The sequence below is a fragment of the Bos indicus genome, chromosome 16 (assembly GCF_029378745.1).
Source record: "Bos indicus isolate NIAB-ARS_2022 breed Sahiwal x Tharparkar chromosome 16, NIAB-ARS_B.indTharparkar_mat_pri_1.0, whole genome shotgun sequence".
Classification (NCBI taxonomy): Eukaryota; Metazoa; Chordata; class Mammalia; order Artiodactyla; family Bovidae; genus Bos; species Bos indicus.
In genome coordinates, this window is record NC_091775.1 from 66,575,092 (window position 1) to 66,602,360 (window position 27,269).

Here is a 27,269-nt window from a genome sequence, read left to right on the forward strand (position 1 = left end):
CTGTTACAACTGGCATTTATCATTCCAGACCTATCCACATACATAGAAATACATGTACATACATCACTTAAAAATTCCATTTGCAAAGGTACTCATGCCATATGCAAACACTGTCCTAAAATGTGTTCACTTAAATCACTCTGGGGTTTTTCATGCTGCAATTCTACAGATGTATTTTATTCTTTTTAATAATTGCATAGTGATAGTTTAATATTAACTAATATTATTGAGTACTTACGTTCTAAGCACTGTTCTATATATTTTAGTTTTTTTAACTTATCACATAACCCTCTGAAACAAATTCCATCATTTCTGTTTTGTAGATGAGAAAACTGAGGGCCGGAGAAATTAACTAAGCCTACGTCATGCAACCAGTAAATGATGGATCCAGAATGCAAACGTGGCAATCTGATTCCAGAGCCCACACACTTGACAGGACCTGCTCCTCATGGTATTCCCCAAAGTATGGGTACTGATGAACATGTAGGCTGAACGCAATTTTTTACTGTATAAACAATGCTTCAGTAAACAGCTATATGTCCATATCTCTTGTACATATGCTTGTACTCTATGGATTAAATCTCTAAAACCAGACCCAGTGGGCCAAAGGTACAGATATTTCATTTTTTCTGTGCTGTACTTATCCAACTTATCAGTCATATCCAACTCTTTTCAACCTCATGGACTGTAGCCCGCCAGGCTCCTCTGTCCATGGGGATTCTCCAGGCAAGAATACTGGAGTGGGTTGCCATGCCCTCCTCCACGGGATCTTCCCAACCTAGGGACTGACCCCAGGTCTGCCACATTGCAGGCCGACTCTTTACCGTCTGAGCCACCAGGGAAGCCCAAGAACACTAGAGCCTATCCCTCTTCCAGGAGATCTTCCTGACCCAGGAAATCATACCGGAGTCTCCTGCATTGCAGGCAGATTCCTTATCAGCTGAGGTACCAAGGAAGCCCCTTCATTTTTGCTGCTGCTGCTAAGTCACTTCAGTCGTGTCCGACTAGCTACTATCAAACTGAACACAAAGATACAACACTTAACAACACTCTTAACAACACTCTCAGGCAATGATCAACAGTTTACATTTTGCCAATCTCCTGGATAAAAAATGATATCTCAAGTTTCATTACAAATGAGGATAAATATCTTTTTGCATTAGCCATTGCTATTTCTTTTCAGAAATGTCTATTTATACCTTTGTTTATTTTCTATTGGTTGTCTGACTCCTTATACATTGTTATGTAAACATTTTTTCTATCTTTCCTTTGGCTTTTAACTTTGTTTACGGTACTTTTTACTTTAATCTTTAAATATGTAATTAAATCTATTAGTTTCTTCATGGTTTCTAAATTTGGGGCACAGTTAATAAGGCCATCTTGGGTCTCTGAAAACAGCACACTTATGATTTTATTTTTTATACGTCTAGATAATTACTCCATCTGGAATCTAATTTTGCTTATAATGTGAAGTGGGAATGTACTTGTATTTCCTCCCCCAAATAGCCAATTTCCTAAATATCACTTTTTAAACAATTCATCCTTTCCCTAACTCCTTGAAATATAGCTTATAAAGTATCTACATGAACACACATTTTCATAGCCTCTACTTTGTTCTACAGACCTAGTTCCTACTCCTATTGCCCTACAGACCTATTTGTTTTACAAACCTACTTCCTGCTTCGAAACCATTGTCTTAATCAGTCTTTGCAACACGCCTTGCTACTTGGTTAAGCAATTCACTCCCCCCAGTTATTTTGTTCTAAATTTTCTTAATGAGTTTTTCAAGTTTACTCTTCTGGATAATTTTAAAATTTCCTTAAAATTCCATTGAAATTTTAATTGAAAGAGTCTAAATTATGGAGAATTGATATTTTTTACCAACTGAATCTTCCTATCTAGGACTACTGTATCAATATACTAGTTCAAATCCTCTTTTATGAATTCAGTTTCCACCACAGGTCACATACATTTCTTAATCTTTATTAATAGGTACTTTTTATTGAAACAGGTTGATGTACAAAATTATGTGAGTTTCGGGTATATAACACAATGACTCAACTAATAGGCATTTTATAACTTGGCCTATTATTGAGTAGATTTTTTGGATGAGCAACCATGACAGCGTATGTCTAGTCTAAATTATAATGAAGCACACACAAGAATCCTCCCTCTTGTCTACTACACAGTGAACTGTTGTATAATTTTTTTCAATACATAGCTAACCTAGATAGCATATTAAAAAGCAGAGACAGGACTTTGCCAACAAAGGTTCGTCTAGTCAAGGCTATGGTTTTCCCAGTGGTCATGTATGGATGTAAGAGTTGGACTGTGAAGAAGGCTGAGCGCTGAAGAATTGATGCTTTTGAACTGTGGTGTTGGAGAAGACTCTTGAGAGTCCCTTGGACTGCAAGGAGATCCAACCAGTCCATCCTAAAGGAGATCAGTCCTGGTGTTTATTGGAAGGACTGATGCTAAAGCTGAAATTCCAGTACTTTGGCCACCTCATGAGAAGAGTTAACTCGCTGGAAAAAACCCTAATGCTGAGAGGGATTGGGGGCAAGAGGAGAAGGGGACGACAGAGGATGAGATGGCTGGATGGCATCACCAACTCGATGGACATGAGTTTGAGTGAACTCCAGGAGTTGGTGATGGACAGGGAGGCCTGGTGTGCTGTAGTCCATGCGGTCGCAAAGAGTCAGACACGACTGAGCAACTGAACTGAACTGAAGCTTGAAAATAAGAAACTTTCCAATACCAAAACTGAATAGTGGAGTGAGAAGATGAAGCTGCACTGACCACAACATGGGCATTAGGAATAAAGACAGGCTTTAAAGGGAAATATGTTAACACCCAAAGTGTCGGAGAGTTGATGTTGTTGGCCCTCCATGCATGGCTATAGCCAATGAAGTAGGTTCTTTAAGTTGAACGGTTGCTTCAATGAAATTGGACTGAAATCTCCAATTACTTGGCTGCACATCTTAGAAAAGGAGAGAAACAAGAAAAGCTTGCTAAACTTTATAATCTCTTTAACCAGGGGACTGTCCCTAAAAGAGTCCCCCAAAATTAATAAAATGTGACTATAAGAAACATTTAGAAGTGAGAATCACTGTATTACATATTTCAATTTTAGATAATACTTACCTGACAATAATAATAATAATAATACCTGACAAGGATAACAGGATTAATATACTCACCCTTTTCCCTAACTTGGGATTTTTATCGATTATATTATTATAAACAGTTTTCACTTTACATGTTTTCACTATACACACACAAATTGAGATTCACAATTTAAACTTTCAGCAACATGGTTCAAATTCCAGGTACCATTGTATTTTTAAATAATTGCACAGAATGCAAACTGAAGTGCCAGTTCTTCAATCCACAAATTGCTACATAAATACCAGATGCTTCTTGTGATCATCGATCAATCACATACCTTCTTTCGAAGTGGAACTAGTGATTGATCACGGTGTATTTTTTAGTTCAGACAGTAAGCATGAAGTTATATGTCTCCTTGTCACCTAGTGATAATCCTACATGACAGTTTAACAGTTTATAAAAATAGATAATCAAAAGAGGAAATTAATCAATGAGGACGAAAGCTCACAAAGAAATGAAAAGTGGAAACACTGAAAGTGAAATTCACATTGAACATAAAAGATATTACAGAAGAAACAGCTGACCATGGAACGTTGATACTGCTGTCACTGAAGCAGTATCTAGATATGCAGCCAGAGGAATTCAGTAAAGGCCAAATTATCCACACAGACGACAAAAGTGGTTGTGACATAATAATGCCTGCAGAAATTTCATGACACAGAGGGAAAAGGATAAAATTTTTGAAGTGGGCCCAAATTTTGAAATTTCTGTATCTACCACACCAGGTATAGCAGAGATTTATGTTGTATCTTAAGTCATACAACAAGGCGGCGGCAAGCAAGGCGAGTCCTGTTCTAACTTCTCTTAGTGAGGTTTTTACAAAGAAATAATACTTCAATTCCAAAGTCCCTAATATTTTGAATAACGGTACACTAAATATTAGTTTTAGCTATTTCAAAAATTTCTCTGTACATTTATAATTATCAGAAAGAAAATTTTAAATGCTTTGACAAAGATTTTTTTTAAAGGTTTATAACATTTATAGTCTGGTCTGGAATCATAATTTCCCCAGTTACCAGCGTGAGAATTCTACTTAACTGGAATCAATGCACACCACTTTTTTTGGCGCCTCCATTCCTGAAGTTTTTATCTCTTGGGTGCCTGAACTTTGTCCTTAGGTAAGTTATTTTTGTTTACTTTAAAATAGAGTCATCAGTACTGTTATTTCTGGGTTAAGCTGGCTCTTGCCTTACACTTGAAGAACAATCCAAATGATTATAAAATGCCTGAAACATATTTTCTCTCCTTCAGAAGTTTGAAAATACGATTCCACTTTTCTTGCATTCATGAAATATCACCGTGGCAAAGTTTCTAAGACTACTCTGATCCTTTATACCTTGAATATGACTTGTTCCTCCTGTACCTGTATGCCATATGATTCTTAATTCTAAAAACTCAACCAAAGTATTCCTGACCCCCAATGTCCAGCTCTATCCTCCTGCCTCTCACTTAATTATCTAGATTCCAAACTCATTACCATGTTTGCAGCAAAAAAAAAAAAAAAAGAGGTCAGGAACACTACACAGATGGTCACACAAAAGGAAAGACCAAAACAAAAAAATTAGACTAAATACAAAAAGACTTGCAGCCTGCAATCCTTCAGGTTATTTTAAAAACTTCGGTGTTCTACAATGATTTATTTCCTGAGGAAAGGATTCCAGGTAACAAATGCTTTTATATAATTAGAATCCATATGCAGCTACCAAATTCTGAATTCAATATTTTATAATTTTAATATTATATATATATATTTTAGTAAAATTCCTAATTACTTTTGCATGTGGCTTTGAGATGTCAAGTTCCTAATTACTTTTTAATTCCAACAGAACCATGATTTACCAAAATGCACAATATTTTTAATGCTTTATAGTTTTATATTTAACACATATAAAAAACACTTAGAAGTAACTCAAGTAACATTTTTTAAAACTTGCTTATGTATTTTGAAAGATACTACATAAGAGATCATTCAAATGTTAATTTGATTGTAGAGAGCTCTTTTTAAATGGCTGCTTAGAAAGCTTAACAATACTATTTTTAGGGTTTTGCAAAACACATACACAATCACCTTTATCTGAAATTAAATATGAAACTCAAACCCTAAGCTTATCCAGGTAAGAAAAATATTATTAGTAACTGAAAACCAGAATAATCAAATAAGAGAGCTTTGAACCAGGTGTAAAAATACTTTATGTCCCCCTGTTTCAACATTAAGGACAGAAACAAAACCACAACCTTTTCTTCTGGTTAACCACAAAGCAAATTACAGTTGGTTTGCATAATTTCAGAGCAATGCATGTGTGTGTGTGCTTAGTCACTCAGTCATGTCCAACTCTTTGCAACTCTGCCAGGCTCCTCTGTCCACAGGATTCTCCAGGCAAGAACACTGGAGTGGGTCGCTATGCCCTCCTGCAGGGGATCTTCCCAACCCAGGGATCAAACCCAGGTCTCCCCAATTGCAGGCAGATTCTTTACCGCCTGAGCCACCAGGGAATCATAAAGCAAACTACAGTTGATTTGCATAATTTCACAGCAATGCACACATGGCAAATTTGGCTGAGGTTACAGTAATTCTTTCTCTTCAATGTACTGCCAGAACAAAGTATAAGAATTTTCATACTGCTAATGACTAACAGCCAAGAAAATTAAAAAAAAAAAACCTTTAAAAATTATCACTAAAATAAAACTCAGGTGATAAAATCCTATATCAATTAAGTATTGATAGAACATGTGCTTGGCTAAAAGCAAGAGCAAAAACATAAAACAAAACACAGTAGACTCTCCACATCAAATTCTAAATTTACTAGCATTTTGATACAACTGCTTCAAAACACTCCAATCAGGGACTTCCTTTGTGGCTCAGTGGTAAAGAATCTACCTGTCAATGTAGGAGGCATGGGTTCAATCCCTGATCTGGGAAAGATCCCACATCCCATGGAGCAACTCAGCCTGTAGACAACAACTATCGAGCTAGAGCCCGGAAATCCCAACTACTGAAGCCTGCGAGCCCTAGAGCCTGTGCTCCTCAGCAGAGAAGCCACCGCAACGAGAAGCCCGAGCACCACAAACAGGGTGTAGCCCTTGCTCTTCAAAGCTAGAGAAAAGCCCGAGTAGTAACAAAGACCCAGTGCAGCGAAAAAATAAACAAACATATACAATTTTAAAACACTCAAATCAGGACTTTTCTGCTGGTCCCTGCCAATGCAGGGAACATGGATTCGATCCCTGGTCCGGGGAGATTCCACATGCCTCAGGACAACTAAGCTTGTGCGCCACAACCACTAAGCCCACGTGCTGCAACTACGGAGCCCGTGCCCTAGAGCCTGTGCTCTGCAACGGGAGAAGCCACCAGAATGAGAAGCCCTCAGACTCAAATGAAGAGCAGCCCCACTCACTGCAACTAGAGACAGCCTGCGCAGCAACAAACACCCAGCACAGCCATAAATAAATACATAATTAAAAAAAAAAAAAACACTCAAAGCAGCATCCAAACTGACTTTTCAGTAAAGCCAATTCCAAAAACTAGCCAAAGGGAAGAGACTTTACTAAAATCAATAATAAGACAAAAGTACTGTTTATTTATAATAGTGAGCTACTGAAGACACCAAATCTATTTAATTCCCCATAAAATTATATACATTTTAAATGTTTTATTCCAGATCTTTATTGTTAAACACCTCACCTCCCTTCTTGAGGCAGGTAAGATATTCCTTCCTAAAATAAAAACTAAATGATATCTAATAAACCCTCTATTATATATAGATAGCATATGCTAGTACTGACTGAACTTACATAATTTTTCAGTTCTCTTTTCACCCCAAATCAAATATTCCTTTTCCCCTTTGTTCACTACTTATACTCACTTAGCCATGTTTCAGGTGTTTAGGATTCCATTTATCTAAACTATTAAATTATTAATACTTCTACCCTGAACATATGGTCCTTTGAGCACTATATTTTATGAAATGTTTCTCAGCACTGAGGAGAAATAAGTAACAAAACTGCAATTATCTGATAAGATTTTAGATTAAGCACAGAGTAGAATGCTGGCAAGCTTTAGAAGTCTGTACTCAAAATAAGAACAAAAGTTTCCAAATTCTTCAATGTATGTTAATCAATTTGGTTTGATCAATGATAAAATAAACTGAACTTAAGAAATAATATTACATGGAATAAATGATAATAAATAATAATGTTGTAATGAAATAAAGTCTTGCTACCAACAGATATTTTTAGCAAGATTATTATCAATAATGCAGAAAAAGTATTTGACAAAATTTAATAAATAACCTGTGATGATGAAAATTTTCAGCAAGCTAGAAATAGAAAGGACCTGAATACAGAGCATCTATGAAAAACCCACAGCTAATATCATACTTAACAGGGAAAGGCTAACTGCTTTTGTCACAAGATTAGGAGTAAGACAAGGATCTCACATTTCTTTTAAACATCATACAAGAAGTCCTAGCTACTGCTCTAAGAAAAAACAAAATAGTTTGGAGGAAGAAGGAAGAATCTTTTTTTGCAGATCACATGACTGACCATGTAGGAAACCTTATGGAATCTACCAAAAAAGCTACTAAAAATCATACATGAATTTAGCAAGGATCTCAAGTTATCAGAAAAAAGTTGTATTTCTGTATGAAATCAATGGACAACTGGGAATTAAAATTTGAAAGACCATAATTTACAAGAGCATTAAAAATATGAAATACTTATGAATAAATTTAACAAGAGATGTGCAAGAACTGTACACTGCAAAGAACAAAACACTGCTAACATTAAGAACTAAATAAATGTACACAGACACTATATTTATGGATTAAAAGACTTGATACTATTAAGAAGTCAAACTCTCCAAACTGATGTATAGATTTCAACATAATCCCAATCAGTATCTCCATAGGCTATGTTTTTTTTTTAGAAATTGACAATATGATTCCAAAATTTACATGAAAATGCAAAATATGTAAAATATTCAAAACAATTTTGAAAAAGAAAAAAGCTGAAAGACTTACACTGCCTGATTTCAGGACTTAATATCACTTAATTCAAGACTGATACAGATGGACTAATAGATATTTAGATCAGTGGGAAAAAAGATACAGAGTTTAGAAATACACCCAAGCATATAAAGTTAACTGATTTTACAAAGGTGCCAAAGTAATTCTGTGGGAGAAGGATACTCTTTTCAACAAACCGTGCTAGAATAATGGGATATCCACAAAGAAAAAAATATAAACAAAGCTTTACCTCACACCATATATACAAACATTAACTCAGAATGAGTAGTAGATCTCACTGAAAAAGCTAAAATCATTAAAACACCTAGAAGAAAACAGGAAAATCTTTGTGACTCTGGGCTAGGCAAATATTTTTTTAGGTAGGGTATAAAAGGCATAAGTCATAAAAGAAAAAAGAATAAATTGGACTCGGTCACAAGTTAAAACATTTATACTTCAAAAGACATTAAGAAAATTAAAAGGCAAAGTACAGACGGGAAGAAAATATCTGTAAAACATACATATGATAAAGGACTAATATCCAGAAAATAATATATCTCTTATGACTCAGTTATAACAGGACAAATGACCTGATTTTAAAATAGCAAGAGATTTGAACAGATGTTTCACCAAAAAAAGATACACTAAACATATGGAAAGATTTTCAACATCATTAGTCATCAGGAAAAATAAAACTAAAATCACAACAAAATACCACTACACACCCACTAGAATAGCTAAAATTAAAAAGACTGAAAATACCAAGTGTTGGAGAAGATGCAGAGTAACTGAAACTCTTAAATTGCTCATAAGGAATGCAATATGTTACAGCCATTTTAGAAAAGTCTGGCAGTTTCTTATAAAAAATTAAATTTACCCTTCCCATAGGACCCAGCAATCCCATTCCTAAGTATGTAAATGAATGTCCACATAAAAATCTGCATTCTCAAATTCACAGCAGTCTTTTAATAAGAGCCAAAGACTATAATCATTCTAAATATTTATCAACTAGTGAATGGTGTTTTGCCAAATCAACAAATACTAGTGAGCAATAAGTAGGAACTATAATATCTCCAACAACATGGACAAACCTCAAAAGCATCACACCTCAGGAAAGAATGTGAACCAAAATACTACATACATATTCTAAGAGGCCACTAATATGAAGTCCTAGAAAAGGGAAAACTAGTGACAGAGACCAGATCACAACGGTTGCTAGAGGTCAGAGGTGGAGAAAAGGAACTGATTGCAGAGGAGCATGAGAGAGCTTCTGGGGAGATGGAAATGTTCTGTATCATAAATGTGGTGCCAGTTAAATAACTGTGTTCAACTGTACAACACAGAACCATGCATTTGAAATCGGAAATTCTTTTCTCTGTAAATTCTACCTAAATATATAGGAAGATGTGGTTCTATTGAGTCAAAATCCTACACAGAGTATTACGGTATGATTTAAGAAACAAACAAAAAAACCAACGAGAAGACAATATAGAATTTAAGTCACTTTGGCAGTTGTTTTAGAATGTTCTAAAAGTAGAGGCCAAGGAACAATGATTAATAAAAGGTAGTCCTATAATCGTTTACACACAAAAATTGCACATACACATGTATTTGTATCTGCCCTCCTCCTGACCATTAATACCACTTTTAAACTTATTTATAGAATTACTCTTTTTAAGAAACTATCAAAAAGAAACACTGGTACAGTTTCAAATTAAAATATGGAAAAGTTCTGAAGGTGGATGGTGATATTTGCAGAACAATGTGAACATAATTAATGCCATACACTTAAAAAGGGTTTAAACGGTAAAATTTTATGTATATTTTAACCACAATGAAAAATGTTTTTTTAAAAATCAGGAAAAAATATTTCTAAGAAAGCTTACACAAATCTGAAAATTCGTAAGAAGTTACATTTTAAAACAGTTCCTTTTGTTTAAAGGATACTGATTTTTCTTTGAACTGTGCACTCACAAAGATGAAGTAAAGTGAAGTCACTCAATTGTGTCTGTCTCTTCGCAATCCCATAGACTGTAGCCTACCAGGCTCCTCCACCCATGGGATTTTCCAGTCAAGAGTATTGGAGTGGGATGCCATTTCCTTCTCCAGAAGATCTTCCTGACTTAGGGACTGAACCTGGGTCTCCCGCATTGCGGGCAGATGCTCTACCGTCTGAGCCATGAGGGAAGCCCATGCACTCATGAAAGCAAGCTTAAAGGTGAATAGGTATGATGCTCCTAGCTAAAGGAAACTGTGCTACTGTGCTTACCAACTCTTTCAGAATTTATTTATAATGTTTAGTTCTCTACCAAGGTAGTTTCTGTTTATAATAGTTGATAAATGAGTTGTCTATAGTCAACAGGAAAAACATTAGAAGACAGAGATCATCAGATCAGGGAGCTCAGATCCAAAACAGTTCTGTATTTGGTGGCCTAAATACATGTATTTTGTCATCTAATTTAGTCTGCAGACTGGCCTCAGCGCAAATACTAAAAACAAGCTAATAGAAGCCCTAAAGTGGCTGTGGTCTAAGGTTAAATAAGGTCGCACAAGAACTGCCAAAAAACACATCTAATTTCATTTTATTTGGGGAAAAAAGGAAGTCATCTGTGCAATTCACTGCGGATAAACCACAGTTTGAGGCTAGAGATCTGTCAAGTACATTCGTTATAATTGTTAGTATTTATGCTACTGTGTGCTTAGTTGCTCAGTTGTGTCCTATTCTTTGTGACCCCATGGACTGCAGCCCACCAGGCTTCTCTGGCCATGGAATTCTCAAGGCAAGAATACTGGAGTGGGTAGTAGTCATTTCCTTCTCCAGGGAATCTTCCCAACCCAGGGATTGAAACCAGGTCTCCTGCATTGCAGGCAGATTCTTTACTATCTGAGCCACCAGGGAAGCTCCTTATGATGCTGAGATAGCCCCAAATAATATTCTTAGTTGATAAAATGCATGTATTCTATGCCTCTTGAGTCGTGTCTCTTTGTGACTTTATGGACTGTAGCCCGCCAGGTTCCTCTCTGTCCATGGGATTCTCAAGGCAAGAATACTGGAGTGGGTTGCCATGCCCTCCTCCACAGGATCTACTCAACCCAGGGATCAAACCCAGGTCTCCTGCATTGTGGATTCTTTACCATCTGAGCCACCAGGGAAGTCCAAGAATACTGGAGTAGGTAGCTTATCCCTTCTCCAAGGGATCTTTCCGAGTCAGGAAATCAAGCCAGGGTCTTCTGCATTGCAGATGGATTCTTTACCAGCTGAGCTACCAACTGATAAAATCAGAAAAGTCTTGGATGTAACACCAGAAAAGTCTTGCAGTAACACAAAGATTTAGTAATCTACCTAAGGCTGGCAGGGCATTGTTATTGAAAAATAACATTACTAGAACCTGGGGAATCATAAAGAAAAACAAAGTTCAAAGACGACATGCCTCGAACAGGAAAGAATGAGTGTGTTTGAAGAAAGTTCTATGCACCATGTAGGGAAGGAGTTCTGAGTTAAAGGCTCAATAAATTTTAGGAGGGCCATTTCAGTCTCAGGTAGACAATGAATTGCTAGCAGCCGTCATGATACCGGCAGTAGCTGGTAGCAGTAAACACGTAGTGTTTCCTATCTGCTGGACACAAATTCCAAGTACTTTAATTATATTAACTTGCTTAATCTTTAAAACATTGTGAGGCAGGCAAACCATTTGAGAGAGATGAAGAAACAGGTCCAGGGAGATGAGGTGACTTTCCCATTGTAATCCAGCTGGCAGAGCTACCGCAGGGTGTCCTGCTCCATTTCCAGAGTTTTTGCTTTTAATATTATTCTGCTTGTCTTTGGAAAATAATATTGTTTTCCCAGAACCAAGAAAGTTAAAAGAATTGCTGTAATTGTGTATTAGACTGGAGAGTAATATTTTTTAAGTCTAGTAAGAAATGAAAAGTTTTCAACATTTATTTAAAAGCCATTTTAGCATAGAAGGCAACTGACTACAGCAAACAGAGTTGTACATCCCCAAATTAACCATTAACGTACTTCCTTGGAGAATGCGATGGCACCCCACTCCAGTACTCTTGCCTGGAACATCCCACGGACAGAGGAGCATGGTAGGCTATAGTCCATGGGGTCACAAAGAGTCAGACACGACTGAGCGACTTCACTTTTATTTCACTTTATACTTTTAATAAAATTTATTAAACAATTTCTGATTTTAAAAGGTAAAGATATATCACAATAATCAAATGCAAAAAAAAAAACCCATTTGATTATACCTTCATAAGAATTCAAGTCAATGCTTTCAAGAACAAAAAAACAAAAAAACCATTCATGTACCAGGTAGGGAACCAGCTGGGCTTCCCTGGTAGCTCTGCCTGCAATGCAACAGAACTGAGTTTGATCCCTGGGTCGGGAAGATCCTTAGAGAAGAGAAGGGCTACCCACTCAAGTATTCCTGCCTGGTGAATTCCACAGACAGAGGAGGCTGGCACACTACAGTCCATGGGGTCACAAAGAGTTGGACACAACTAAGCAACTAACATTTTCACTTCATTTTTTCATGATGCCAGTTAAATATAGGACATATAGACGATGAATTTATTAAAAAGTAAAGAAAAGGCCCTGTGATCTCAAAAATCTTATACTCTACAATAATCCTTTGTACTCATCCCCATTTTTCATAGGAAGACACTGCCCAAGGGAGTTAAATGATCTGTTTAAGGTTCAAGCTAAATAACTGATATAGGATTTGAACTCAAACTCATCTAACTCCAAAATCTATATATACTTTTACTCTATAACAAGCTAATAGTGTTTCTGAGTATAGGAACTAGAAAAAAATTGCAACTGACTTCACATAACAAGTACAACGTACCTGGTCTCTGTTTAACATTTTAGAACCGTTTCATGTTAGCTGAGAACTTGAAAAGGGGAAGTGTGAATTCTAGACTAAATCTTGGGTTACAAACCTCACACAGTTTGAGCACAGCACAAGTATACTGCAAGAGTCACTCATGTCGTAAAATAGTTGAACATTTTAAAATACATATTGCAGTGGACTGCAGATGGGTATGACTCCACTGGAAAAATGGAGGGCGAGGGGTGTTAATTCCAAGAGTTTCTGGTCTTTGGAACTGAAATCCCTCTCCTTTAGATCTTGCAGGCAGATGACTGTAATAAAAGTTATCCAGTTAGGGTCCATAAATAAGAACTGGACCAAGAAGTCTTCTGAGGGCTGCCATTGGTAGCTGCTCTGTCAGAAACTCATTTCTACGTTAGGAAAAAATATACTGATATAACTTTCAGCTGTTTACCTAATAAGGAACAAAATGTTAAAGATACTGTGCTTCACAAAAGAAGACCCTATTCACAGTGAGATGTACTGAACTAATCCAGCTGTATAACATCTTATTCACCTCGGAACTAAAAGTATGCATTTATGACATGGCTTAGGTTTGAAGATGTAACCTAGATCCACTTGGCCACCCTAAAACTATTAGCTTAGAGAAAATTATGCTTTGCCCAAACTGAATTAACCAGGGATAAATGATTTTGAAAGAAATGTTACGGGAATGGCCGAATCTTGAGAAATGAATTCAAAACTGTAAAAACACCCAGAACTTCATCACCATTATATCCTAAAAACATTTAAGAACTCAGTATGTACTCTTAAAAGATGTACAATATAGAAGGGAATAGGAATTATCAAATATAAGACAAGCTTAAAAAAATTTTAATGTATAAAAGCGTATGTACTTACATGTTCATAAAGATAATGTAGACATATGAAGATATTTGGGTAACAGAAAAATGGATTCAGAATCAGTTGAAAAACACAGAAGAATCAATTAAACTTAGTTCTTTGCCAAACTTTCCCCAACTACATTTACAGGCCTTAATCATAGAAGATATGCTGACATAACAATTACTTCATAAGAAGTAATTCTCAGAATAATCTGATTAAGCTCATCAAAATTACACAAATTTACTTGTAAAACTGTATTCAGAACTCTAAAATTTGCTGGCTAGTTATCTGTTAAAAATTATTATGATTTTTTTTTTTTGCATTTTAAGATCATTTTATTGCGGGGGGCAAGAGGTCACTGGGGTTGGGGGGGGCAGTTACAAATGCCCTTCCCTACCTCCTAGTCCTGTACTATTTAATTAAAATTAAATTTTTAATTGTGGTGGAAATCATGGAACATAAACTTTACCATTTTTAAGCGTGAGTTTAGCAACATTAAGTATATTCACTATTATGCAACAGGTCTCCAGAACATGTTTTGCTTTGCAAAACTAAACTTGTTATTTCACTCAAGTGAGCACTAAGGCATTTTAAAATAATATGGACCAGCATATCTAGAAAAAAAATATATTCAAATCAAGGCCCACTGTGAGGATATCATTTGGACAGAAACTAGGTGACAGTCTGACTCTCTGAAAGCAATGGTTTTCTTCATAAAGTGAATATAGTAATTCTGTAAATACTTTTTTGTTTAGTTAAGAGAAGCATTTCCCTTAAGGCAAAGATAGCACCTTACTCATGTTTATATTTACCATATGTAACTATGCAAACTATTTAATACACACCATTGATAGCATCAAAGGAAACTACTTAAATACAGTTTCATAATCTAATTAAATTTATTCTTACCTATTCAATATATTGGTTCTCTAAGAACCACTATCAGGAATACCCTGTTACCCTATGTTGACACTATTTTTAAAAACGTCCTTTAAAAATGAATTTTTAACGAAAATTAAATTTATTAATTCAAGTTATAAAATTCCCAGTTGACTGAGCTCACATAATAATCAGCTCACATAAATGGTATATTAAGATAAGCTTTCTACTTACCATATAGTTACCATAAGCATGATCAAACATTTCCAGTACTTGATTCCTAATTTTAAAAGAGCAGAAATGGGAAAAAGTTAAATATATTCTACTTAATGTCTTTCAAAAAGTTAATACTCCTTCATAAATATATACCAACAAAAACAAAAGAAATATTTAGTTAGGAAGGAATATAAACAGAGTCAGGAAATAGACCAGTGTTAGCAGACAAGCTTTCATGAATCGCACAGAGCTAAGCCAACCTTTCACTATTCCAGAAATTCATATAAAATTCATCTTATATTCTTTCCTAAGAAAACTGTTGAAGGATGCATGCCATGCAGAGAGAAGAAAATCTGATGATGAAAAACAATTACCTCTTAACAAAATTATTTAATATAAATGTCTCAAAAGCGGAAAACAATAAAAAGCCCCCAAAGAAATAATTATTAACATTTATTGCTTATACTAAACATTCAACCAAAAAAAAAGAGGTGGAATGTGTATTACTATAAAATAACAATACTCTATCAAGCCTCTGCCTTTCCCCTTAAATTAAATAAGATCACTAATGTCTAGTTTAACACATATTTGTTAATATGTTGGTCACATTTCCAAAAGCTATATTTTATGATTCTACTGTGTACCTTTTGCTCCTTTAAAAAACTGTCAAAAGTCAATAAACAATATTCATTCCTGAAGTAAGAAAACTAATCTTCAAAAAGAAATCCGTGTATTTGGCTTACTCTGTTTCTCAAAATTCCAAAATGACTGTTTAAAGTGGAGATTTCTGATCCCCACACCAGATTTTGCCTTTGTCATTCATGACCTGGTTAATTATGTGACTGCCCCCTAATAAGCAGGAAATGCACTGGCAGTTTTGGCTCTCAGAGCATGACAGAACTGCTCAGAAACTCATGGTTTCATTGACATATAGAAGGACAGACCACAGCATTGTCAAATACTGGAGAAGCAATAATGATATTTACTTTGTAATATTTAATATATGCTGGTCACTATTTTACACGCTTTCCATATATTAACTCATTTAATTATTACAACAACCCTTATGTAATGGTATTACTATATTACAGATGTGGAATATGAGAAACCAAGAAGTTAAGTAACTTAGACAAGGTCATCCTGCCTTGACTGAAAATGGCAAGGCCAGGAGTCAACTCCCTGTGTCTTTGTTCAGTCACTTAGTCGTGTCCAACTCTGCAACCCCATGGACTGCAGCACGCCAGGGTTCCCTGTCCTTCACCATCTCCCAGAACTTGCTCAAAATCAAGTCCATTGAGTCAGTGATACTATCCAACCATCTCATCCTCTGTCTGTCCCCTTCTCTTCCTGCCTTCAATCTTTCCCAGCATCGGGGTCTTTTCCAATGAGTCAGTTCTTCGCATCACGTGGCCCAAGTATTGGTGCTTCAGCTTCAGGATCAGTCCTTCCAATGAATATTCAGGAATGATTTCCTTTAGGATGGACTGTTTGGATCTCCTTGCAGTCCAAGGGACTCTCGAGAGTCTTCCCCAAAACCACAGTTCAAAAGCATCAATTCTTCGGCGCTCAGCCTTCTTTACAGTCCAATTCTCACATCCATACATGACTACTGGAGAAATCATAGCCTTGACTAGACAGACCTTTGTTGGCAAAGTAATGTCTCTGCTTTTTAATACGCTGTCTAGATTGGTCATAACTTTTCTTCCAAGGAGAAAGAATTTTCTAATTTCATGGCTGCAGTCACCATCTGCAGTGATTTTGGAGCCCAACAAAATAAAGTCTGTCACTGTTTCCATTGTTTCCCCATCTATTTGCCATAAAGTGATGGGACCACATGCCATGATCTTTGTTTTTTGAATGTTGAGATTTAAGCCAGCTTTTCTACTTTCCTCTTTCATCTTCATCAAGGGGCTCTTTAGTTCCTCTTCCCTTTCTGCCATAAGGGTGGTATCACCTGCATATCTGAGGTATTTGATATTTCTCCTAACAATCTTCATTCCAACCTGTGCTCCATCCAACCCAGCATTTCCCATGATGTACTCTGCATAGAAGTTAAATAAGCAGGGTGACAATATACAGCCTTGACATATTCCTTTCCCAATTGGGAACATGGAAACAAGTCCATTGTTGCATGTCTAGTTCTAACTCTTGCTTCTTGACCTGTATATAGATTTCCCAGAAGGCAGGTAAGGTGATCTGGTATTCCTATCTCTTGAAGAATTTTCCATAGCTTGTTGTGATCCACACAGTCAAAGGTTTTAGCATAATCAATGAAACGGAAATAAGATTTTTTCTGGAATTCTCTTGCTTTTTCTATGATCCAACAAGATGTTGGCAATTTGATCTGTGGTTCCTCTGCCTTTTCTAAATTCAGCTTGAATGTCTGGGAGTTTTCGATTCATATACTGTTGAAGTCTAGCTTGGAGAATTTTGGACATTACTTTGCTAGTATATGAAGTGAGTGTAATTGGGCAGTAGCTTGAACATTCTTTGGCTTCGCCCTTTGTTGGGACTAGAATGAAAACTGACCTTTTTCAGTCCTGTGGCCACTGCTGATTTCCAAATTTGCTGGCATATTGAGTGCAGCACTTTCACAGCATAATCTTTTAGGATTTGAAAGAGCTCAGGAGGAATTCCATTACCTGCACTAGCTTTGTTCGTAGTGATGCTTCCTAAGGCACACTTGACTTCATACTCCAAAATGTCTGGCTCTAGGTGAGTGATCACACCACTGGGATTATCCGGGTCATTAAGATCTTTTTTGCATAGTTCTTCATATTCTTTTCTTTTTTCTTCTTCTGTATATTTTTCCCACCTCTTCTTAATAGCTTCTGCTCCTGTTAGGTCCATACTGTTTCTGCCCTTTATTGTGTCTATCTTTGCATGAAATGTTCCCTTGGTATCTCTAATTTTCTTGAAGAGATCTCTAGTCTCTCCCATTCTATTGTTTTCCTCTGTTTCTCTGCACTGTTCACTTAGGAAGGCTTTCTTATCTCTCCCTACTATTATTTGGAACTCTGCATTCAGATGGGTATATCTCTCCTTTTCTCTTTGCCTTTCCCTTCTCTTCTTTTCTCAGCTATTTGTAAGGCCTCCTCAGATAACCATTTTTGCCTTTGCATTTCTTTTCCTTGGGATGGTTTTGATCACTGCCTCCTGTACAATGTTAGGAACCTCTCCATAGTTCTTCAGGCACTCTATCAGATCTAATCCCTATAGCCAGGCTCCATTTCTACCTAGAGCTCTTACCCAGAATAAGTAGAGCCTGGGGCACTGAACTGAATCCTGTGTCCTCGGGGCACATCCTAGCTCTAAAATCCTTAGTCTGATCAACTGGAAAATGAGACTAATGCATCTACTTCAGCTGAAGTGAAGTGAAGTCGCTCAGTCGTGTCCGACTCTTTGTGACCCCATGGACTGTAGCCTACCAGGCTCCTCCGTCCATGGGATTTTCCAGGCAATAATCCTGGAGTGGATTGCCATTTCCTTCTCCAGGAGATCCTCCCAACCCAGGGATCGAACCTGGGTCTCCCGCATTGTAGACAGACGCTTTAGGGATTACCCAAAATAATCCATGAAAGCATCAGATAAGTAACAAGGTCTCCATTTTTTTATACTGAAGTGGCTCAGTGGCAAGGAATCCATCTGCCAATACTGGAGATGCAGGTTCCATCCCTGGGTAGGGAGGATCTCTTAGAGAAGGAAATGGCAACTCACTCCAGTATTCTTGCCTGGGAAATCCCCTGGACAGAGGAGCCTACCAGGCTACAGTCTGTGGGGTCGAAAAACAATTGCACAGGACTTAGCAATTAAAACAAATACCAGACTTACTAAGTCAAAATCTGCAAGACCAAGACCAAGAAATCAGTCTTTCAATTAAACACTCTTAAATTTGGGGGAGTCTTATAAGAAAAACTACAAAAGTCAATGTTAGGGCGAGGCAAGGCCAAGTCTCCTGATAATTATCAAAAGAAAAACATTTTATCAATAACAGTCTTGTATTAATTCTTACTATTATTCCCAAAGTTTCAATCACTAATGTCAAGAATTAAGAGTCTTAAAGAAAATGGCTGGATCTATTTTTATTTTACCTCCTGTTGTATTGCAATTGTCATTTTAAAAGCTGTAATCATGGATGATGAAATACTGGTAACAGTAAAGCTAGCAGACACAAAAGGACTAATTTCCAGAATCTGCTATAATAATCAGCAGAATCAAGTACACTCAACCTTTTGAACTGAACAAGCTAAGTCCTACCAACTTTTTATAAATAATGATTATTTAAAAACACCTAATCATTAAAAGGGGCTTCCCTGGTAGCTCAGGGAAAACAAGGTGATAAGCCACTTTGCTAAAACACTAATTCTTTATATGTTTATATGTATGATAGAAAATGGATCAAGTTATCTCAGAAAATTATGGAGTATCTCAAAGAATCCTTCTAGACATTTTTATATTATATTGTAGGTGACAAAGAACTCTCAAATTAGCTAATAAACAGAACCAAAAAAAGAGCTAAGTTTTCCCTTTAAGCACTGATATCAATAAATGGAATATGGAAATTCCTTTTTCCTTCCCCTGAAATAGAATAAAAAATTACTGTTAAGATAAATTCCTGTAACTGGTAACAGTAGTGCCTAGACATATATATTACAGATAACATTAGCATTAACTTGTTAACCCAACTTTGCCCTCAAGCTTCAAGATGATGAATAAATCACGTTTGCAAATGACACATTATTCCCAATTCTTACATTTATGAAACACATGACCATCCCATGATCACCAAATTTCACCAATCATACTTCAAACCGGAGGTATGTACTATCCAGTTGAGCTCTCTCACTTTCTTAATTACACCTAAGTCCTAACAATCATACTTAAATAAAGAATGGTAGAATAACTACTATATTATACAGAAACACAGTTTTCTGTTGCGTTTTGTATCTTTAACAACTGAATAAAAATGTATTGGAAATCAGGTCCACTCTTTCTTCACTGTAAATAATTTCTGTACGTCAGCTTTTTCTAAAGCTACATTGCTTGCCAATACGCTACAGACACTGAAGTGTTTTACACTTCATTTTTAAAGTAAAAACATTAACAACTGCTGCAACATTTAAAACACAAAAACAATCAATGAATTCCATGAAGTATAAGACTACATATATCCAGCTAAATGATTCCAAAAGCTATAAACTGCAAGTAACCAAGCAATTTTTTACTATTCCTAACCATTTCAGTCCTTATCATCAGTTTAGTCTAGGGGGAGGGTAAGGGATGGGGCATTTTCTGCTTTTTATCATAAATCATTATTTGGATTTTTGAAAAAAACTGTACCGGTAAATCTAACAAATCAAAGTTCAGTCTCCTGAAAACTCCCAGAGGAGAAAACAGTCAAGCAATGTGTATTTATGGTTTGTAGCTATAGACTCTTATTATACTCTTATCCTAAAGTAAGGCAATCTAAATTAACAAGCCTAAATAATTGTAACCACTTTCATAAATGATCTCAAAACCTGAGCTGAAATCTCAAGCCAATTTGGTTGGACCGCTCTAGTTAAAAATTTGTCTTGGTCAAAAATAAGTTATTCAAATGACTTTTCTTAACAAAAACTTTTAATAAAAAAGGGAAGGGATTTCCCTGGTGGTCCAGTGGTTAAGAATCTACACCTCCACTGTAAGGGGCACAAGTTCCATCCCTGGTCTAGAAACTAAGATTCCCCCATGTTGTGCAGTGTGACAAAATAAATAAATAAAAGAACAGAAATTTTAAAAAAAAAGGGGGGGAGGGAGTGGCAGTCAAATAAAAATACTTGCTCTCCTTAACAGACTTGAAGCATCACTTTCCAAGTCTTATGGAACTAACTACAGCAAAGTGCAGGGAGCACAGGCTCTGAGGCACTTGGGAGCACTTGGGTTTGAATACTGGCTCCACCATTTACTTAGCTCTGTCACGTTGAACACATCAACCTTGAGTTTCAATTTCCTCATCTGCAATATGGGGATTTCATTCACCTCATTAAAAAACAGGATTACAGAGACAGTATATGTAAAGTGCCTGGCACTGAACACTGAGTATTCAGTTAAGCAGTTATCAGTGTTACATTAAATCTATAAAGGGGAAATTTAAGACCCTTATTAGAGTTTATTAGTCCATTTTGTTTGGATAGCTGATACTTTTTTTCCAACAAGTGTCTTTTCCTGCTATTTTATTTAAAAACTAATGCAAGACTGAGCAACAATTTCAGTAAAGTGGAAGTCTGTATCTAAAACAAATCCTGATGGTTTCACGTCATCTCCATCATAACTCCAGGAGGTAATCATCTTTCCATGTTTTTCTGAGCTTAGACAATTTATTCTTTTTAAAAAAAAAAGGGGGGGGGATGGTACCACAGATATTATTCTATAACTTACACTTTTTTTGTCTTAAAAATATAATCTGGGCAGCCTTCTGATGGCCTAACTCCTCTGAGGACTGAGTTTTATTCCATAACATGAACGTTCCAAGGGACAGCTCTGCTATTTCAAAATGCACATCCTTGTACACCTATCTCTACTTTAATAGTGCTTTTATTTCTGTAGGATAGATTCTCTGAGATGGGATTAATGAATCAGCGGATGCAGACAATTTAAATTTCAAGAGACTGTAAGTAAAGTACAGCAGTTTACACTCCCACCAAGTTTTTTCTCACCGCTCAGCTATCCAGGCAGTACTCTATTCATGCACTCTGCTTTCTATTTACTAACCTGATGGCCAAAAAACTGCTATTTCATTGTTTTAATCTGCATTTCTCACATTTATGAGGTTGAATAGCTTCATGTTTATTAAGCATTTGCATTTCCTCTTATGTGAGTTAACTCTTCATGCCCTTTGCCCATTTTCTACCGGTTCTTGGCTTTTCCTTTATTCATCTGTGGGACCTGGCCTATATTAGGAATACTGACTCTAAATGAAATGCTATACATATAGCTTGATGATTTTATGCCTTTCAAGACTGATAAAACTACTTTGAGTAAAGTGAATAGGTATACTTAATCTGGGCTACTGGGCTACGAACCACTACCATCCAATATTGTTCTATGAAGATGCAGCGCAAGAAACACTGCAAAGGAAATGGTAAAATGCGTAAAGTTCAAGTTCCAATGAACGCCCCCTAGTCCGTAACAGGTGTAAACATGATTTCCTTAACTAGGGAGATCAGCCGCATTTTTCCCACCTGGGAGCTCCCTGCTGCGAGAAATCTAACCACCTCTCTGAATGAAGAACGCCCGCAGAAATCTCGCGCGCAGGGACCCCGGCCGGAGCCCCCTTCCCGGGCCACTGACACGGCAGCTGCGTTGACACACCGCGGCTGGTCTTGGGGAGCCTACACAGGTCACAGACAGCCCGGGCGACACCCCCGAGACAGCCCCCCGAGGTCGCCTCGCGGGTCCCCGTCTTCCCGCACCCTGTCCACACCGCCAGGGTCCTCTCGAGGAAACAGCCGTCCCGAGTCGCGACAGGAGAGGCCACTGAGCGCCCGGGTCGCAATGACAGGCACCCTCGCCCGTGGTCAGCCTCACGAGGAAACCCACCCCCAGGCTGTCAGGCACCCTTACCCAAGCTTCTGCTTCTCCTCGCGACTCATGGGCGCGGCCCCCGCCGTCCACACGGACGTGGCCGACACCAGGCACAGCGCGGCCGTCGCCGCCACCAGGCTCCATGGCGCTCGCTGGGGGACCGAGGACCCAGAGCCCCGGCCGCCGCCGGCTTCGCTCATGGCCCCGCGGTTCCGCGCACGCGCAGCTGCTACGCCCTGCCGGTGGGACACATTGCCGGACGCCAGTGGCGAAGGGGCTGCGAGCCGTGCTGAGGGCGGGATGCGGAGGGACGCGAACGGCCGCCGTCGCCGAGCAGTTTCCCGAAGCCACCAAGCCAGTCCCCAGCGCCAGCGCTGCCACCGCCCTCAGCCCTCAGCAGCCCGGAGCGCCTCCCCCAGCTTTCCGGTGTCGTAGTCTAGGAAACCGCCTTCCCAAACGCTACTTCCGGGTAGAGCCCGGGCACGCTGCGCCTCAGGACCAATGGGGACTGGATCGGAGAAGGGCTGGCTCCCGGGGACAGGAGAGAACGTTAGTCGGCAGAAGTGAGACGTGGACAAAAGGCGGGACTGGGGAGGGACCTCTCCGCTCGGCCGTCCTCCGACCGGTGCACTTGAGACGCGAAAACTACCGGTCCCAGCGTGCACCGCTTCCGCCCCGGCTCGCTCGCAGTCCGACCCCACCCGGGCCAAATTGCCATCCTGGGTGGGCGCGCTGCACCCTGGGACGTGTGGTTCTTCAAGGGGCTGGAGTGGGTCCTGCGATCCCGCTTGCCCCGGCGCCCGGCAGCCAGCGGCCCCCCTCCGTGGTCTGCAGAGTCCACGGGAAAACCCGTCAGCTCTTTATCCATCTTCCTGCGAATACGTTTCGCTGCGGTCTGGCAGGAATGAGGCTCACACGGCCTCAGGTCAATGCTGCACGCCTGCCTTAGGGAATAATAGTCTCTTTGGGGGCTTCCCTGGTGGCTCAGATGGTCAAGAATCTGCCTGCAATGCAGGAGACCAGGCCTCTTCTTCAGGGAAATTTCAATACTGTAACAGCAAAAATGAATTGAGCCTTTGACGGCAAAGTGCTGAGAGTTTTTACTTGCATTCTCTTACGCACTCTTCTCAACTTGAATAGGTAAGTACCACCGCCCCCAGGAAACCGAGGTCGGAGAAATTAGGTTACAAGCCTCGCCACGCTGCTGAGTTAGATACCAAGCAACCTCTGTGACTCGAAAGCCCTAACGTGTAACCAGTGTGAAGGAGGGCACGGGAGGCCTGGTACTTGATTAATAATAATCATCCGAAAAGCTCAACGTCAGGAAACTAGTGTGAGCTGCGAAGAAAGTTTAATGAAGACTAAAACTTGCAGTTTATTTTGATGACCAAGTCCCAGGTTAACCATTGGCAAAATGAGAAAATAAGTTCCTCTTGAAAAACCACATTGTTTTTCTTGTGTGATAATTCAGTAGGTAGGTGCGGAGCTTAGGAGGGAGGGCATGACCTGTGTGACCACAGGAAATCATTTAGTCCTCCTCTCAGCAGCTCAGCCCTTCGTCCTTGATTTCTATCCCTTTCATCATCTGCTTCCCTCTTAGGCCATCTGTTCAGGTGACACCCATGACTCTTCTTTCACTGTCCATCTCTGTCTTAAAATGCAGGTGTTTCCTGCATCTTAAGGTTTTCTTTTTGTACTCTATTTTGTATTCTATAAAACTCTTGTCAGGTTTCTTTTTGTACTCTATTCCTTGGTGATTTCTTGCCCTCTTGTGGATTCAGCCATCATATCGCTGTGGTTGATTTGTGACTCAGTAGCTCTCCTGATCTGTGTGTGTGTGTTTAGTCAGTCGTGTCTGACTCGTTGCGAACCCATGGACTGTAGCCCTCAGGCTCCTCTGTCCATGGGGATCCTTCAGGCAAGAATATTGGAGTGGGTTGCCACGTCCTCCTCCAGGGGATCTTCCCAACCCAGGGATCAAACCCAGGTCTCCCACATTGCAGGCAGATTCTTTACCATCTGAGCCACCAGGGAAGCCCATCCTGATCTCTAGACCTCCCTAATAGAAATCCCCTTCTGTCTAGTCCAAGGATAAGCTCAAATGTAATGTGTTCAGTGATTCAAATCTGTCAGAATCATCTTCAACTCATCGTCCTCCTTCGCAATCTATGTCCAGTCACTTGCTAATTATATACAGTCTACTTCTGCTATCACTGCCTTTCTTTATAGTGCTACTTCTGCTCAGTTCAAGCCTCCTAAACTTCTTTCCTAAACCATCACAGTGGCGGCCTAAATTATTTCCTTGCCACCCTAACTTTTCTCTACATTGCTACCAGAGTTGTCATTCAAGAATATCTACAAACCCTCTGAACACATTATCTCCCTTCTGCCCCTGCCCTGCACTGAAGTCCTATGGGATAATTGACAGAGTCTCATGTTATATCCTTTCTATGCCTTTGATCTTAACTGGCCCCTCTGCCATCCCACCATCTTTGTCTGTAGAATACTGCCTAACCATTAAGTCTCAGCTCAGATTTCATCACCACAAAATCCTTCCAAAACCTTCCAGCCATCAGATGTCATCCTCCCATTGTGTTCTGTGTCTGTATTATTGTTGTTTTTTCACAGTCAGCCATGTCCACTAGATTGTGACTACTTGGAGGGTGTTGACTTCAGCTTATTCATGTGTATGTTCCAGAACTCAACACTGCCTCTCCTATTATAGGTTCTCAGTAAATGTCGGATGTCTTTATTTGTTTCCTTATCCCTTTAGTTTCCCTATCTATCAAGTGGTAATAATACAATATTTATCTACTTACGTGGAGGCTGTGAAAACACATGAGGTCATTTCTGTGCAATATTTAATTTTATCCTTTGTACAGACCTGCAACCCCTATGTTAGTTCCATCCTGGATCCTCTTTGGCAGCTTTAGTGATGAAGTTAGCTGAGTAAATACCTGGGAATTGTTCTTGGCTCTGACACAGAGAACATGGCAAGCTAAAGGTCAAGACTAATCATTCAGAATTTGAAAACTAGAACAAAGGAAATGGAAAAATAGTCAGTGACCTTCAGTTATATTGAAATGTGGTCAGGTCAGTTATTTGTAGTGAATTATTGGAAGTAACTCAGTTTTCTTTGCCTTCCTGATGTTCCAAGCATTTATAAGAAATCAAAAATGACTAGTAATTGTCACTGAGAACTGACTCATTGGAAAAGACCCTGATGCTGGGAAAGATTGAAGGCGGGAGGAGAAGGGGACAACAGAGGATGAGATGGTTGGATGGCTTCACCGACTCCATGGACATGAGTCTAGCAAGCTCCAGGAGTTGGTGATAGACAGGGAAGCCTGGCATGCTGCAGTCCATGGCGTCACAAATAGTCAGACATGACTGAGTGACTGAACTGACTGATCACTGAGAAACAGTGTCCTCAGGAAGGAGAAGTACTGGCTTTTAATGTGTAGCATTTTCTGTTTGTTTTTTCCCCTTGGCTTACTTGTTTTTAAGCTAACACTGCATTTTAAAAGTGTATAATAAGAATATAGAACATATCTTTGTTGACTTTCTAAATAGTAAGCAACTTTTTATCCCTCACTGAAATTCCATTTCTAGCCAATTGTTGAGTCCATTTTTCTCTAATCTCTGCAAAACCCATAAGGATAGAAGGTGTGGCCTGAAAAGCAATGTAACCTAACAGATCTAAAGTGGAGCCCATGGAAGTAAAAGAAAAATATATTCACAAAAAAAGAACCCATTTTAACCCCTTACTAGAAATAATAGAAATTCTTAGCTAATTGGCAATTTGTGAATGCAAGGAAACTTTGACATTCATTATTTCAAAACCTACACACATTATTTTAGAACTTATACACTTAGTAATAAAAAGGATATGAGTTAAATAGGGCTTCCCTATAGCTCAGTCGGTAAAGAATTTGCCTGCAATGCAGGAGACCAGGGTTCGATTCCTGGGTTGGGAAGATCCCTTGGAGAAGGAAATGGCAACCCACTCCAGTATTCTTTCCTGGAGAATTCCATGACAGAGGAGCCTGGTGGGCTACAGTCCTTGGGGTTGCAGGAGTAAGACACAACTTAGCAACTAAACCACCACCACCAAGAGTTAAATGAGAGAGACCTTGGTGTGTTGTACAGAAGGAAAAACACTGATGGGAAGAGAACAGGGATAAGGACTTTTAAAAGACTAAGGAAGAGATTTTAGATGTGTAAAGCCCATTAAAAATGGTAAGAAGAGCCATTTATATACTGCCCTTTACCCGGGTGAGACTTTGTTTGCGCAGCCTTGAAGCTTATGTAAATATGTATGCTCACCTGGTGTTCTTACTTGCTTGCGTGGATGAATCAGAAAGTAGGGAGGGGTTGGAGCCCTGGTTGGAATCATATGGAGTCATAAACATAAAGGAAAGTCTCCACTTTAATATGATGGCTTAGAACTTGTCCCAGGAGGCTGCGACCAGCTGTGTGAGACTGACCTACGGCAGCAGTTGCCTCTAAATGACTTGAATTCTTGAGTATGACAGATCTAATTTCTCCTAAAACTGTAGTGTAGAATTTGGGAGTGGTGATTTTGTCATTCTTCAAATCACTTTTCCTGTTGTTGGAGAATGTGTGGAATTTGCAGAGCATTTCTCTTCCTGAGAACCCAATCTTGCAGACATTAAATAAATAAAGACAGTACTTATTCTGCATTTACAACTGG

The 27,269-nt window shown here is 38.7% G+C and overlaps 1 protein-coding gene across 4 annotated transcripts in view; it reads right to left on the reverse strand.

Annotated features, from left to right (window-relative positions):
- EDEM3 (ER degradation enhancing alpha-mannosidase like protein 3) overlaps window positions 1-22,974 on the reverse strand; it is a 72,629-nt gene extending 49,655 nt beyond the window's left edge. For 2 of the 4 annotated variants that reach the window (XM_070768565.1, XM_070768564.1), the window contains exons 1-2: window positions 22,595-22,974; window positions 15,011-15,056 (exon numbers count right to left, since the gene is read on the reverse strand). In XM_070768565.1, the coding sequence (XP_070624666.1) occupies window positions 15,011-15,056; window positions 22,595-22,755 (207 nt within the window). In that variant the 5' untranslated portion in view covers window positions 22,756-22,974. The remainder of the gene's footprint in view (window positions 1-15,010; window positions 15,057-22,594) is intronic. The other 2 variants (XM_019976342.2, XM_019976341.2) reach the window with 1 other exon arrangement.
- Between the last annotated feature and the right edge of the window lie 4,295 nt (window positions 22,975-27,269).